The sequence below is a fragment of the Argiope bruennichi genome, chromosome 6, assembly GCF_947563725.1.
Source record: "Argiope bruennichi chromosome 6, qqArgBrue1.1, whole genome shotgun sequence".
Lineage (NCBI taxonomy): Eukaryota > Metazoa > Arthropoda > Arachnida > Araneae > Araneidae > Argiope > Argiope bruennichi.
The window spans coordinates 65,490,075-65,507,124 of record NC_079156.1 but is presented as its reverse complement, the minus strand read 5'-3'; the positions used below and the strand labels follow the sequence as shown (position 1 = coordinate 65,507,124).

The 17,050-nt window shown below is 29.5% G+C and overlaps 1 protein-coding gene across 1 annotated transcript in view; it reads left to right on the top strand.

The window, feature by feature from the left end:
* The window catches only part of LOC129971566 (mitogen-activated protein kinase-binding protein 1-like), a 142,240-nt gene that overhangs the window by 58,553 nt on the left and 66,637 nt on the right, over window positions 1-17,050 (top strand). Inside the window, exons 2-3 of the mRNA XM_056085451.1 lie at window positions 4,788-4,879; window positions 8,594-8,714. Of these exons, the coding sequence (XP_055941426.1) occupies window positions 4,788-4,879; window positions 8,594-8,714 (213 nt within the window). The remainder of the gene's footprint in view (window positions 1-4,787; window positions 4,880-8,593; window positions 8,715-17,050) is intronic.

The following is a 17,050-nucleotide window of genomic DNA, read 5'->3' as shown; positions in this document are numbered from 1 at the left end:
TTACGATAACAATTATGTAGAAATAATTATTATATCAATTGCCAATGACTTATTAAACAAATGTTAAATTGATGGGCGAAGTTAATTATCTGTTTTAGTTCCAAGGTTGTGAAAGGCTAATATTTTTCAATTAAGATATGCAGCTTGGATATAGAAGAGGTTTTTTTTTTCTTTTTTTTTTTTTCTTTTTTTTTGACAATTACTTTTGTGTGCGTAATTTTATAAAAAGGGAGTGTCCAAATATAAAAAAAAAAAAAAAAAACTGTATACACATACACTTTCTCGAAGATTTAGTTCTGCCTACGAGTAAAAATAAAATCAATCAATTTGGAGAACAGGTTCGAAAGTATTTCTGTTACCTTTTTCTGAAGTGATTTAATTGGTTCTTCAGCTAATCAAGAAATGCAGGAAGTGTTTCTACTTAAGTGTTTTTCCTTTTATTCTATCCATCAAAAATTCCCTACTTGAAGCATTCCATTTAAATGTATTTTTATAAAGAAATTGTATTTAGCAATCCGGAAGTTTTGTTCAAACGATTATATTGATGGGACATTCAAATTGTATCTTCTATTCTTAGAAATATGTAGAGAAAATCGAATTAGAAATGTATAAAAATTTTTCTGGGGCATCGAAAGTGCTATAGCTATAACAGAAATAAACTATGAGCATTAGGTTTAAATCTCCTTATCAATGTTTAATGTTATAATCCTTTAAATCTTATATGCTAATTTTTTTACTACATTTGAGCTAGGTTTTTTGAAAATTTGAGAAATTAATTAATATTAGTCCTTTTCAGTAATAAAATTAGCATTAATTTTGAGATGCTAATTAATGTTGATGAACTCTATCTTATCGCGTTAAATGTATTACAGTGCTTTCACAATAAATGTTTAATTTCTGATTAATTAGCTATGCATTCAAAGTAGTGAAATTTATTTGTTCAAAAAATTAGTGAAATCGTTAAGGCTTAGGGTTGTATTAAGGTTTTAATTTGCCATGTCTCTTGAAAATAGGAGGATGCGGGTAATAATTGGTGGCATATCTAGGTATCATAAAATTTCAAATAAAATAAAAATGTGCGAAATTGGACAAATGATGTGGATTGGGGCACTCTCTCATTATTTTTTATATAGAGATTGTAAAATAAAGTAATATTTCTGAGATATCTTTGGAAAATAGTGGTGGGAACGCAGAATCATTGATGAGATATCTTGAAGTCGTGAGCTTTCATAAGAAACAAAAATTAGCAAAATCTGACCAATATTTGGGGTTGGGCAATCATTCTTTAGTTTTCCTGTTTATTTAAAATACATCGGTAATGAATTGAATTTTTTTATTGACAGTGAGATCATTAATAAGCCATTTTGTGGTCGTTTAGTGTGTGTGGTTCTTCTTCATTTGGTGTAACACTTTTTTCACACTTTTTAAGGGACCAGAGGAATAATGTTATAAAAGGAAGTAAATTCTAAATAGCTGAATGTCACTTACATTCATAATCACATGTATTTAATTTGAGAAAAACAACAAAAACTATTACAGACGATGATAAAATGTGGAATGCGGGAAAATAAATGCGGTTTAATATTATGTTTGCTTTCCACCAATGGCTCAGTAGCTTAACGCACGGTATAACATGAACGAGGAACATGAAACAGTAATAGTTAAATTCCTCTGACTGTTGTACGAGCATCATTGAAACACTAATGAACTTTGTAGTCAAACTGACTATGAAAGTTTCCCTCAAAACGAAACACAAATGTGCTCCAATTTCCTCTGCATGTTCTTTAGGAAGAGAATATCTTCAGATGTATTTTGGAGCTCAATCAGGCTTCTGTTTAAGTTCTACTAGAATGCCTTGATTAATAGATAGATTTCGCTTCTTCTTTATGAAGACGATCCTTGATTTATGGACTTGATCCTCTAATTTTTAAAAAAATATTATTTGGCATTTGAAATTTATGACCGGTTTAAATGAATATATTCCTGAATATCCTACAGTTAGGATGAATTGCTTCTCAAAACGAATATATATTAGTGCATTATAATCCTGTATTCGATTACGCCAACTCAATAGTCAAGAAACTTTCTTTTAAACCTATTCTAGCATATTCAACAGAAATTCTTTTAAAATATATAGAATCCGTCATTCATTCAATAAAAAAATATTTACACAAGTTATTCATCCTTCATTCCTTCAGCAAAAGATGAATGACATGCATTAACCAGTCGTAACCTGAGAGTTATCGTTTGATCAGCAGTAGTTTCTTCTATAACGCCAGCTGATCTCTGAAGAAGGCAAGCAAATAGACGAGTTCGTAAAGGATGCGTTATAGGCTGTTCAAATTAAAATACGCTGATAAAATAACTCATGACTCGGGTTGATTTTTGTGTTATGTACAACGAGTCCACTGCCTGTTTTGTAATGAATTCAAAAAAACAAGAAGCGATGGCTTGTAAGGGAAAAATATTTTGCGAATGAATGGCTCTTAGTGGGTTTGTTAATCCTAAAGCTCTATTTAAGAAAGACGCTTCTTAGATTCTCATAAAAATTTTAGTGTTCTTGGAATAAAAATGTTATTTAGAATGCCTTTTCCGAAATTAATTTTTGAAAATCAGATTTAGAAGAAAGTTAAATTTTCAATTAGAATTCTGATGCTTATTATAATGATGGAGGAAACCGTAAGTTGGTAAAAACTTTTTGAACTAAAAAAAAAACAGTTTTAACTTGTTCTTGTCTATAACTGTAACCTGTTAGAATTTCATAACTGTAACCGTAAAAATTTCATACTGTATATATATAACTATAACTGTAACCGTAAAAATTTCATACTGTATATATATATATAACTATAACTGTAACCGTAAAAATTTCATACTGTATATATATAACTATAACTGTAACCGTAAGAGTTGGGGTGTTTTTTTTTTTTTTTTTTTTTTTTTTTGCGACATCGTATCTACTGATACAATTTCTGAATCACCTTTGGAATCAAAGGGTTCAAAACAATTGTACCAAATATATGATGTAGATACGGCTCTGGTTCGCATAAAATCTGTTGAAGTCAAAGAAGTTTCTGTATCTTGGAGACTACAAAAAAAGGATGTATTTGCTCAAGTGTTCTATAATCGATGTTTGGACAGTGAACTAGTTAATAGCATATTGATTGCACAGACATGAAAATCGAGAATTTGTTTGGCTTTACAACGAGTTCTCACTCTGAGATCCTCAAACTCTGATATCAAAGGAAACTAACTAATTATTTTGTTAGTTTCGATTATTAGTTTAGTTTTAAGTTAGATAGACGCTTGACAGTTGTGAAACGTATGTCTGTGAAAATTTCTTGTATAGGATCTTGTAATGGGTTTATTTTGTTTGATTCATAATTCCCTTAGTGCTATTCATGACTATCCAGTAATTCAGATTTTCTTGCTGTCCTCCAGAAGGATCAAGGTAATTCTCAATGATTAACGCTGATATCTTTTAAGAACACCCGCTTAACACATTCCTTCGATGGGAATGGAAGTTAATTCAAAATCTCAGACAGACAATCCAAATATTTTCAGAGAATGGATTTTCATATGAAAATCCATTCTCTGAAAATAACTATATATATATATAGTCAAATAACTATATATATATATAGTTATTTGACTGTGACTGATGATACCTTTATGCTCATGTTGTTAATGCTATTCTGCAGTGCGAAAAAAAAGGGAAAAAACGTAGAAGTATTCTTCCCACACGCACCAAATTGTGGAAGCATACTTTCTGGTATTCTTCCACAATTTGGCACATTTTGGGTTAGATTCGTCTATAAGGAAAAAAAATCAAGTGTGTATTTTCTTAAACCGATGTAGCCCAAAATTTTTTATAAATCTACAACATCGGTGCAAATAATATATTGCAAACTTAGCTGATTCTGCTCGTTAAATTTGTTTATATATACATAGAACAGAATATCCTTGAGAACACAAATATTCTGATAGTATATCCTATGGTGGAATTGATCCCAAATTGAATTCGGAGCAATAATTTCGATGCAAAGCCCACATATTAAATTTCATAACTCCACCTTTGTTATAAGTTACATTTTACGCATACATATTGACACATCCAAAAAGTTTTTATAAGTCAGATAGATTTTAAAAACAGAGAGTCATTTAAAATTTTTTACGGATTTTTTTAATGAATATTTGATTTTGTGTTTACAAAAACAGAAATAAAAAATGTAAGAGTTTCAAAACTTTTTAGTCACCGTAATAGAGAACATTTCATTCATAGGCGAACTGTTTGTTAATAAAATAATAATAATAATTAAATAATATAGAATATATACGTTAGTTTATATAAGCCGTTTATTTTGAAAGTGGGGCAAATCCATTTAGTTATAATAAAACTCTAATTTTTTTTAGTCAGCATTGTAAACACTATTGGATTATAAACTTACATTATCTGGTACCACAAAATACAAAAAAAAAAAAAAAAAAAAAAAAATATCTGTTAATACTTACCAATATTTTTAAATTCATTGGAATGCAAACCTTTAAATATCTCGCAATAACGAAAAATGGACTTGCCCCATTTTCAAAATAAACGGCTCATATATAGGAATAATCTTTTATATTCAGAATGTTTAACATAACAAAAAGTTTTTTTGTTGGGAGGAAGGACTGTTTTTGTTTTCATAGGTGAACTTATTATGAAGAAACAACAAACTAGCCTAACAAATTGCAAAACTCAAAGAATTCCTTATAATTACAGTTCTAATGTTTTCCGTCTGTTGCAGGTTGAACTCCAACACGTACTGGGCGTGACCGTCACCAGCAATTCTGCCCTCGACAGTGACCCACAAACCAGCACAGTAGCCTATCCCGCTGGGTGAGTGAAGATATGCCTGCTTTTTCTTTTCATTGAATGACATATTTGGAATGCAAAAGAATTGAACAGTAACTGGAGTGCTTGTTTAAGAAACGATGGGAAAAAACTTTACTGGATATGGGATTTAATAACAAGAAATGGAATATATTTTGTATACAATATACAGGATAGCCATAAGATAGTTTTCCCTATTTGGGAACATCCGGAGTTAAAACTAACGAGGGGAATGAAGTCAAATTTCATAAGCAAACTATGGAAATCATAGGGTGAGAAGTTCTACGTTAAAAAAAGTACCACAAGAGTCTGATGTAATATCTTGTTACAGAGAAAATCAGCACATTGAAAATGTTTCATGTAGACTAGAGAGCCTTTATGTTGATTAATTGGATATAATTTTTTAATACAACAATATGCATTTATCAGTAGAAGGTCAGTAAAATTTTGTATAATAATATTTTTCTTTAATTCAGTGCAACCCACTTTTGCTCTGACATTGCCACAACGTCTCTTATCGATGAATTTTTTTTTATTTTTATTATTTTTATTTATATATTTTTTTTTCCGGAATTCATTTTTCAATGCTTTCCAAGTTCTATTAATGAAATTTATTTTCATTCCGTTTCTGTTTGTTAGTTTTAGCTACAGATGCTTTTAAGCAAGGAAATTATTTTATAACCATATAAGTATTATTGAGGTGTGTTGTGTTTTTCTAAAGAACTGCCCGGTTTTAAATACAATATTTTTAATCTTCACAAACACAGCTACACTGTAAAATTCACAAACACTTATCTACTACACACACATAGAAAATTAGGCTAAAGAAAACACTATGGGAGAGGGATTCCACCGTTTCCAGCCGAAAGCATTCGGCGTTAGCACAAGGGTTGCGCATAGGGAAAAAAGCCGACCTCAGGATGCACGTCTCCCATTCAACTGCTTGTCTTCTGTAAAACGCCATAAGGGGGGCGCTCTCTGCACAAGGGGAAAAAGAGGTGCTACAGTATTATATTTATATGCTTAATAGTTCATGAATAGTTATTAAAAATATCAATATCAAAATTGTAAAATACAATGCAATTTTAAATAAGATCAACAACAAGGAATAGAATATTTTAATACAATAAATTTGTGTTAAACAAAAACACTTCTTTATGTACTCCCGTTTTTCATAATTAGGTAACTATTTCACAGTTGAAAATTTTTGTTTTATTTACAAATTTTGAGATTTTGTCCTATTTCTAATCACTCTGATAATACACTTTGTCGCGTAAAGACGATCTTTAGTTCATTAAAAGAAGTTGTCTTCGATGAAAACTTTCATTTTTCTATTCCTGTTTCAACAGGGTTAATTCTGGTAACGGAAATGAAGCCGTTTTTTGGTAATTTGATTAAAGAAAATAAATCTTTATTAAGTAGCCATAGCTGGTGAAGTTTTCCATAATGAATTATTAATTATTATCCTAAGAGAAAATTAAATCATTACATAAAATTCTATTTATTTGCGATACTATAATAACTTTTGATATTTGATATAAAAATATTTAAAATTTATATTTATTCCATACATTTAAATGAAGTAAAATTATTACAATTTCTTTTTACTGCTTATTTCAATATTTTTTGAGTGTCGGTGGTGTGTTGCTAACTGAACACACCATTGCTCAACTGCATAGAAAAATACAACTATTTTTGCATTTAAGTGGAATAATTAAAAATTCTTAATAAGCAAATTATTTTTATTCAGTTTTCTGCTTATTATTTCCCAACATAGAAAATTAATCTTCAATATTTGGCAGATTATCCCAATAGTTAATCTGAAACTCCCTATTTGCACGGCTTAGTTCTGTGGTAAGGGTGACTGCTGTAATTTAAAAAAAAGTTAATCTGAAACTAATATGTCAGTTGTGTTCAAAAAGAATCCCATAATTCATTTTAAGTGATCATTTCCTTTTATTCAGAAAGCAACTTTTTTCTTCAAGATATAAATCGCAATTTTTAATTAACTACTTTTTAAAAAAATTATGTATTGGCTCTGCTATTCTTAGTATAGGTTAGAAAAAAGAGATATATGAGCTTTTAGAACTTGAAGTTTTCGAAAAATAAATTTTCTGAGTCTGAAACGTTGTTCACAGAAATATTGCCCATCTTTAAGAATTGGCGGATGTGAATCGTACGTAATATCAGACGAGTCTATTTGATAAATCAAGATATGGTGAATCAAAGTTTGCTAAATCTGGCTTACGCCTCTTATTTATATAAAAACTGAAAACATATGAATAGTAAAAAGTAGGAAAAAAGAATTCAACATGATCGTATTTATTATATCCGTAATATTTCTCTTCACCTCGTTCTCTGTATTATACCTCCCCCCCCCTCTCAGCAAATGAATTCGTCTATCTGAGGTCGAAGGTCTGCTGTCAACTCATCAGAGCCAACCTGGAGAGGTTCGATAATGATGACGGACCTTTTTTGTATTTTAAAGAATTTATTGTTTCTCCGCTTTCGGGAGTTAGTTTGAGCTTTGCCTTTCGGCGTGCTGCTGCGTCGATGATGTTACAAAGACTGACCGTTTTTTACATATACCGCTAGAGGGCGTTACAAGTGAGAGGCGGGACAACATGCTTACGTAACACAACCTTCTTGTTAAAAATCTGCTTGTTTGAAAATAACAATGAACACAAAAATCTTAGTCATCTTTTACACTACTTAAGATCATGAGGAGAATAAATGGCAAATGACTGGCCTAATACTGATTACCTTCTATACATCGATCCTATTATTAAATTTTTATTTCCAATTTTGGATTTACAGAATGTTTATTTTAATTTGATTAAATTTTTTAACTAAATTATAATAAATATATTATTATGTTTTATTATGTATAATGTATTGTTATGTATCAATATATTATTGTGTGCATTAATGTATTAATATGTATTAATGTATTAGTGATATGTTCTTGATTCAAAATCTATTACTTTCATCCATCTTCAAAATATCTTTAATTTTAAAATAATAATAATAAAAAAAGCAATGAACCAGTTCTCCAGTCAACCACTAGTTTGATTTAGCAAATTTTTGTTACATGTGTTTACATGTGTCATGTGTACAAAAGTTTGACATAGCCTTCAAATTAATGGAACGGCTTAATCGATTTTTCTTTTTGAAAAAAAGTGATAGCCAATCAGAAATGGCTATGTTTATTGTTCAAATTTAATTTAAAATAGTACTTTCCTTTCTTTTTTTTGGTTATAAGGAGCAGTTTATTCATCAATTTAATTGACATGACTAGATTAATATTATTAGTGCAGCCGGTTGCTGAAGGCGGCTAGTATTATTTTTAAATATAATCTAGTTTTGAAGGAGAAACGATATTCAAGAAACTGGATTAACTGATAATTTTCTCAAATGCATCCTCATAATATAGGTAGAGCTTTCCAACCTACTTTCCGACTAGACGAAATGATTGAAATTAGTGACTGCTGGCAGCTAAAACACCATCATTATAATCGTCTGTCAACTCCCAGCAAACCCAGACAAAAGCTAAAAACACTCTTTGCCACCCACACGTGAGTGAAATTCTGGAATCAATGACACGTATCTGAAAAAACGCATGATGAGCGCAAGGGTTCATCCCTGATGAGAATCTTTCTCACACGGTCTTGATGAGCGATACCATCTCACTAACCGAAATATCTCATCTTCTGTTCACAGATGCGTGGTCGTCTTGTATAATACCCGGAAAAACAAACAACGCCACCTGGTGTCAGATGCCAAAAGGAACATCACAACCTTGTCATTTTCCTGGGATGGCAAATATTTGGTTACGGGAGAGGTAAGAATTGTTTATTGGCTTCCTGTTTGTTTATTGGGCAGCTTTTATTGCCCATCTCGTTTTAACACTAAGATGATGAGATAGTTTTAGGTATCTTTTTTTTTCTTTAGTAGAGACGTGCTGGGATAGTGTGAAATTATTCGTTTTCTTGAGGAAATCGTGGGGAACACACTCTGCTCGTGATTAGTAGTTGCTATGATGTGAGGATTGGTACGTGATAGTTCAGATTTTATGACTGTGGGAACCTTTTTTGTTTAGTGAAGTCATTTCTGAACATCATTAGTAGTTAAAAACTTTTCTGGTAGCGCATGTTACTCACGAATTTGCTGTTCATATGGCTGAAAATGTTCAGGCAAACAATAAGCAATTACGGAGTAAGTGTTTAAAAAATGCATTATTACGTAAAGGTTAAAGCACCGATTATGGTATAGAAATTTTCATATTTCCTGCTTATGTAGTTTTTAATTCATGAAATATGGCAAACCTTTTTAACGTTGCTTCTAATAGATCAGCCAATATACATTTTAAAAGAGAATAGTCATTACGTTAGAAATAGTAATAGTTAATTAGCAGCATATTAAATTTTTTTTAACAAATTACAGGTGAAACTAAGCATGTCATTTCTCATTGAATAATCGAGGTATATCTTTTTTGTAATCAATCACAAGTTTTTCCATTTTCATGTATGTGCGACTCATACACGTAACTCGTGATTAAAGGGTTTCGAAATTTCCTTTCACAGATAAAGCTAAATCATTACGATAAGGCACCGGTTGTCAGAGTTTTCCTGATGTCAAACTACTTGAAAAAATAATATATTCCGGTATTTTAACTACCAGCTTATTTTTCCTCGTGATTCACATGAGTTGTCTTTGGAATGGAGCATATGCTAAAGGGGCAACGATTCCCAAGTTCCGAAAAAGTGCAATGATAAAGGCTTTAGAAGCGATAGCAAAAAAGAGGCTTCTAGTCCCCTTTAGCATCTTTGTGCAAACGATGACAAAAATGCAAAGTTGCTCTGGATAGTTATTTCTAAAGAATGATCAAATAAACTTGTCTTTATCTCGGTATTCGTTCTTACGTAATAAAATAACTTTTGGATTTTTTTTTAACATGATAGTACATCTATGCTACCATTAAAGAATATATTCGGTTGTTTCATCAATTAACGATTTTTATATTTACTATTTTATATAATAATGGATGAAATCAATTAAAACTTCAAAGTAATTTATCGCCTATAGTATAGTTAGCTATTTCATAAAATAAAGACTGATACCCCATTAAATTCTAAAATAATATTCATGGTGTAACATAACCAAATTTCTTATATCAGATTCTATTTCCTCATGTTACCAATTGCATTTAATGTTGTTATTGATTCATTAAGGTAATAAATATTCTCTCAGAATCATTCATCCATTAAATTTTAATATCACACTCCAAATTACTCTTTCGGATTCAAAACTGGCTTTTTCTAGAGCAGAAAAAAAATCAGTTGAATTATTTTTGCATGAATTTTGATACAGATTATTTCTTTTTGTATCGTTGTGGAGACTACGCACAATTAAAAGATACATGTTTGTTTAAAGCCGTTAAATTATTGTTAGGAAGAAATATCTAACAGTTACCTTTTTTTATTTATTGAACTTGTAGGAACAAACTAATACTTAACTACAAATACAAGTACTAAGTAATAGCACTTACATTTGTAGTTGCATACCAAGTACAAATAGATAATTTAAACTGGAATATTAATGTCCTTTCTTCATAAACCGAATAATATGTAAAGTTTTTATTAAAAATAAGGAAAGAAATATTTTTACCGAACTACATGAATCAACTCCTCATAATCCCAATAAACGTTAGCTGATTATTTTGTCACCATAAAGTTAGCTTTACTGAGACAGTAAATAGTTAATATTTATAAAGAAATTAAAATCTTAAGCACGTGATCAGCGCTACACATAATTTTGTTTAACATACGATAACTCATCGATAAAAATTCACAAAAAGTAAATAAAATCAAAGTTTTCGCGGACGATTTATCGCTGTTTTTTTTATTCTTGGGATTTTGATGGCAACATTAATATCTATACTTATAATAAAGCTCAATGTGTGTGTGTGTGTGTGTGTTGGCGCTCTACAGGCCAGACCGTTTGACATACAGCTACCAAATTTGGTACATGTATACCTTGGAGGTTGGGAATGTGCACCTGGGGTTTCTTTTTTCGAATTTTTAATTAGAATTTTAATTATTAATTAAAAACTAACTTTCCCGCCAAAAAAATCTTCCATTTTCCCCACCGCCAACTTTTCCGCCAAAAAAATCTTCCATTATCCCCAGCGCCAAACGAGAAAGGCTTCAGTTTTTTTTCTCCCAACAGTAATGAGGCTAGGGTTAAAATTTTTCGGCGGATTATTTCAATCGGTTCTGTTTATTTTCTTAATGTTTGATGCATTTAAAATTAAACATTGTTAATGAATCAATCAAATTCATTCTGAAGTACTTTTGAATTAAAATAAAACAGAATAAAGGAAATTAAAAATTTCTAATCCGCATAGCGTTACCCCAACTGGCGTAGAAAAAATCACGTATTTGCGTTACGTAACCGGCGAAGAAAATTCACGCATGCGCATTCTGTTCTGATTGTTGCCATGACAACGTTATCAATGGATGATTTAAATTATTTTTGGGTTAGTTGCATGCTTTTGTAAGTAAATTGTATTTATGTTAGTTAAATATTTTTTGTATTTGCTTACAGTTTTAAGTACATCGTTTTTTAAGTAGTTTTTTTAAAACCTGTTTTCAACCGTTTATTTTAAACGATTCGTTTTATTTTCTTAGTGTTTGATGCATTTAAATTTAAACATTGTTAATTAATCGATCTGATCATAATGAATCGAAGAAAATTTTGTTGACCAACTCTTGAGATATTACATAAATTAAAAAAGATATTCTTTAGTGCCCATAAAGTTTAAACGCTGAGTGACTCTATTTTCAGTAATCATATTATAAAAAAATGCTTTGTTTCAGTAAAAAATATTATTATATTAATTGAAGATAAATTCTTTCCACTTTAATTTAAAGCATAAATTCTACCGTTTTCAACCGTTTATTTTAAACGATTCGTTTTATTTTCTTAGTGTTTGATGCATTTAAATTTAAACATTGTTAATTAATCGATCTGCTCATAATGAATCTAAGAAAATTTTGTTGACCAACTCTTGAGATATTACATAAATTTAAAAAGATATTCTTTAGTGCCCATAAAGTTTAAACGCTTAGTGACTCTATTTTTCAGTAATCAGATTATAAAAAAATGCTTTGTTTCAGTAAAAAAATATTATTATATTAATTGAAGATAAATTCTTTCCACTTTAATTTAAAGCATAAATTCTACTGGTGCTAACAGAAAATGAGAGAGATACATATTACGTTATGACTGAAAGCCTTTATAATATTATGAATGAATTATATGATAATCAAAATTTGAAGTTTTAAAATATTCTGATGAAGAAGCTATTAAAGTAGAAATTGCATAAAATATTTAATTATTAAAATTTTAACGAACATTAAGATTGGCGAACCGGCTGGTCGCCAAAGGCGGCTAGTATATATATATATATATATTAATTAATGCCATTTTTATTCTATTTTCTACAATATTTAAAAAAATTATTTTTCTGTATAATTATGGCAATTTGCTCTCTAATAAACGTATCAAATATTTTCACCACAAAAATTAATGTGTTATGCAATGAAAGAATTTCCTGGAACACATATTAAAAATATATATAGTATTAAAATCTGTGCAACATTTGCATTCAACATAAGTAAATGTTAATATCATGGGATGTTAAAAGAATTGTAACTTCAGCATTTTTTTTTTATTTGCTCATTTTTTTGTTGTGTAAATAAGGAATTGGAATTTATACAGGGGAAAATATCTCTATCCATCGATGAATTGAGTTTAATAAAGTGTACTGATCTACTATTTTGATTTGAAGAACGTTTCTCAAATTACATTCATCTTGCAGACTCCCTTTTCGAGGTAGCGTTATTCATTTACGCGGACAAATGCACATGTTAATTTGGAAAAAAAAATGTATATTTTGGATTCAGAGAGGCCTTAATACTTATAGGTTCGTTAAAATATAGAAAGCTAAGTTTTCCGTGATTACAATTCGTTATTCCATATCTGTATTTCGTGTGCCAGAAATGTGATAACTCTACATTCTAAAATGTCAGTGTATATAATCGTCCATTACCGTCTGAAATCCTGAGCGGATCTATAAATAGCTCTCTCCATTTGATCTGCATCATTATCAAAAGAGAAATCTCAATTTCTGTTAGGGAGTTTAACAACAAAGTAATTTTATTTTATGTTTAAATGGATTGATATATCGATGCACAAATAAACTTAAACATGAATAAATAGCAAAGGCCGGTGAGCTAAGGTATGCAATTTTTATTATTTTATATCTATGCTCATTCATTATATACTTCATTCACGGACCAAATTGAATGTTATTGCTAAAAAAATTTTTTCTACATTTTTTTTAACTTTCGTATTCGGCGTTACGTTTTTTCCTGTTAAATAGATCACTATTTGTTTCAATCAGATTTTAATAATTAGTTTTGATTTAAGAGTTCGTGAATTTTATGGATAATTAAGAGTTACATGGAAACAAAACCTCTAATATTAAACATTTACATTTAAAATGTGCTGCAAATAAGATTTGTTAAAAAAATTTCTTATGTACTCTACTTTCCACTTACTTAATGTGCACATTTATTTTTTAATGCGCATGATATGTTTTACTATAAGTTTTTCTGTGACATTCTAAGACAATCTATGACAATCTAAGCCAAACTATTCTATGACAATCTAAGACAAACTATTCTATGACAATCTAATCACTAAGATACTTACTAATAGGATAACATTCGGTTAGAAAAACACATTTTCTAGTTTCACTTATAATCACTTACAATAATTTAAAACAAACACATAATATTTTTTAAAAAATACATTTTAGACATTGAATTACAAGAATATTTACAATTATTCTTAAAATTCCGTAAATATAGCAAAAATAATCAGACGTTTCGTCAAACAATTAGATTCCTATTTTATAAACCAAAGTGTTCCTTTCTTTTTTCGTATTCAATTCATAGTAGCGTCAGGTGAGTAGTCATTAGGCAAACTCAGTAAACAAAACTGGCAGGTGAAAGAAAAGAAACCCATTAAGTATGAGCAAATATTCTTTGACTGTTGAGACTGCGTTGGTTATCGGAAATGTTGCATCAAGAACAGGTGTCACGGAAGTGAACATAAAAGGCTGACTTATTGCAAAGTCATAGGGCTCTAAAAATTCTGTTCCTGTTGATATAAGAAGCTGATGTGTAGGTGGCGAATGAATATGGAAATATAAATAATTTAATTAGACTTCAAAGGCCTTCGGGATCAAATTAAAAATGCATGTACACGAAACAAAAATTCCGCCAATTAAAATGCTCGCATAATATGGCTTTTCACTATCTCCTGTTGCTTAACTTTTCTTGCTTCCATGAAAGAAAAATTCTTTTCTTAAGTCTCAAGATTCTTAGGTTTGCTTAACCTTGAAGTCTACTGAAAGTAGCCTATAAATACTAATATATACCATGACACTGTTCATGGTTAGTAATTAAAATCATGCAGTGATTGAAACATAAATAAGAAAAAGTTTCAGCCCTTAATTAGCTTACTCTTTCTTTTTTACTTTCTAATTTAAGAAAAGAAATTTAAAAAAAAAAAAAACGTAGAAAAGTTTTAAGTTTTAGAAACTTGTCGCCAAAAAAAGTTCGAAATTTTGATGAATGGCAACATTTAAGACTTACATTTGGGTGAAAAATAAATGGAGTTATGAATGCTTATGAATATGGTTACTCTAAGAAAGCAATGAATTATATGTACTGTTTACACCAAAATTGAGAATAATGGAGCTTTCTTAAACAAATGTTTGACTTACTTCGTTGTGCTATGAAAATACAAAAAAAAAGTTCGATATGTGTAAGTATTTTTTTTAGCATCTACGTTGTCATTCACAATAAATAAAAATGGCATATATATTTTTTATTTAATCCCTTTCGTTAATTTCTCATTGCTATTCATGTCAAAAGAAAAATATAATATTCCTTAATTTATGCACAAGTTACTGTGTCTAGAATATATATATATATATATATATATATATATATATATATATATATATATATAAAACCTCGAAAAACGTATGAAATGAGGGGAAAAAAAATCGGGTAATCAAATTGCCATTACGGAACTTTTTGAAATATAATCGTTTTCTTATGCTGCATGCATAAATGTGTTTTACATTATGTTCAAAATGTATGTTTTCAAAAATGTGTTTTTTGAACTCAGGCAGGTTTAAAATTGGAGATTGTCAAAATCTCAAGTTCGAATTTCTTAACGATTACTATACTTTCTCTATGCTACGTAAGTGAGAAAGTAAAAATTTTAGAACTTTAGTTACTACATTTTTATTTGAATGGATAATCGATTACTAAACATGAATAATATGATCATTATTAAATTCATCACTTCATTTATGCTGCAATAATTCAGCCAGAATAGTCTAATATAAGTGAAAAAAAAATTATAAAAATTATTTGCTTCCAGCATCAACTATTCAGATTGTAAATATTAGATTTTATTACATTTTCGGATCACATAACGAAATCCCTTGTTCATAGGAAGCTGAAAGTTACAGAGTGGTTTAAAACTTGGAGATTTATCTTTTCTGTTAAATGTCTCTTGGGTGAAAATCTAATATAAGTGAGAAAAAAATTATAAAAATTATTTGCTTCCAGCATCAACTATTCAGATTGTAAATATTAGATTTTATTACATTTTCGGATCACATAACGAAATCCCTTGTTCATAGGAAGCTGAAAGTTACAGGGAGGTTTAAAACTTGGAGATTTATCTCTTCTGTTAAATGTCTCTTGGGTGAAAATCTAATATAAGTGAGAAAAAATTATAAAAATTATTTGCTTCCAGCATCAACTATTTATATTGTAAATATTAGATTTTATTACATTTTCGGATCACTTTACCAAATCCCTTGTTCATAGGAAGCTGAAAGTTACAGGGAGGTTTAAAACTTGGAGATTTATCTCTTCTGTTAAATGTTTCTTGGGTAAAAATCAATAATAATAAATATGTAAATCTAAGTACTCACTATCATAAACAATAACTCTATTTAACTCATATATTTTAAAATTGCGACACTCTACAGGAAAAAAATTTCATGGAGATTTGCACATTTTTATTGAATCTGAAACATTAAAAAATATTCTATACAAATCCTTTATATTTGAAACATTCTAAATTTAAAGCATATTTCGACAAGGAGAATTAGATAAATGTTATCTCTAAACCACATTTGATGCATTCAAACCACACACACTCATATAAAAACTAAGATTTAGCGTAAAGAAAATTGTGTTAGTAATCTCAAAAAAAGTAACATTCAATCTCTCTACTAAAATGACCTTTATATTACTGTCCTTAATCACATCAATCGGGTGACGCAGTGATAGTGACGCAGCTTGAAGCGTCAAATAGCCAAAAAATCCGCCTGAAATCGGGAGTTTCCGCCGTTTTGTTCGTGCCGTGTTTCTCAATAGTTAAAAGAGTTCTTATTTAAATTCTAAGCGACGTTTTTATTTACTGCAAAGCCGACCAAGTGGAAAAAATTAGATCTTTTGTATTCGACAGATTCTTAGAAACGTTTGAAATGAAGTTCCACGATTCATTCTATTCTATTCATTTTAGTCTACTTTATTTAGCAATAAATCTTTTCAAATAAGAGTAATTACGTTTGCATTAAAGGTTTAAAGCGTTTTGTCTTTTCTAGAAAACTTTATATAGATTTCGTGCTTTTGGCTGTAGATTTCACCTTTACGATTCAAATTTTTTACTTCATTTTGTGTGTGTGTGTGTGTGTTATACTCGAATAGAATAGCAAATGATTCAAATAATTTTTCAGAGCCATTCATTCCATTTAAATCTCATAAATGAGCACATGATAGATACTACTACATGCTTAGTGTTATGACAGAGAATATCCCACTAATTATGTTAATAATATTTCTGTTTGTACAATATAACTGATATTAACTATACATTTAAAATTGAATATTTACTTGTTTGTTTGTTTGAACCTTATACAATTTCATGAACAAATTTATATGAAGTTTGGCACATGTGTTTCTTAACACTTAAAAGATTTAACCATGCTTTTAAAAAGTTTCTAAGCTTCTCTAAAGA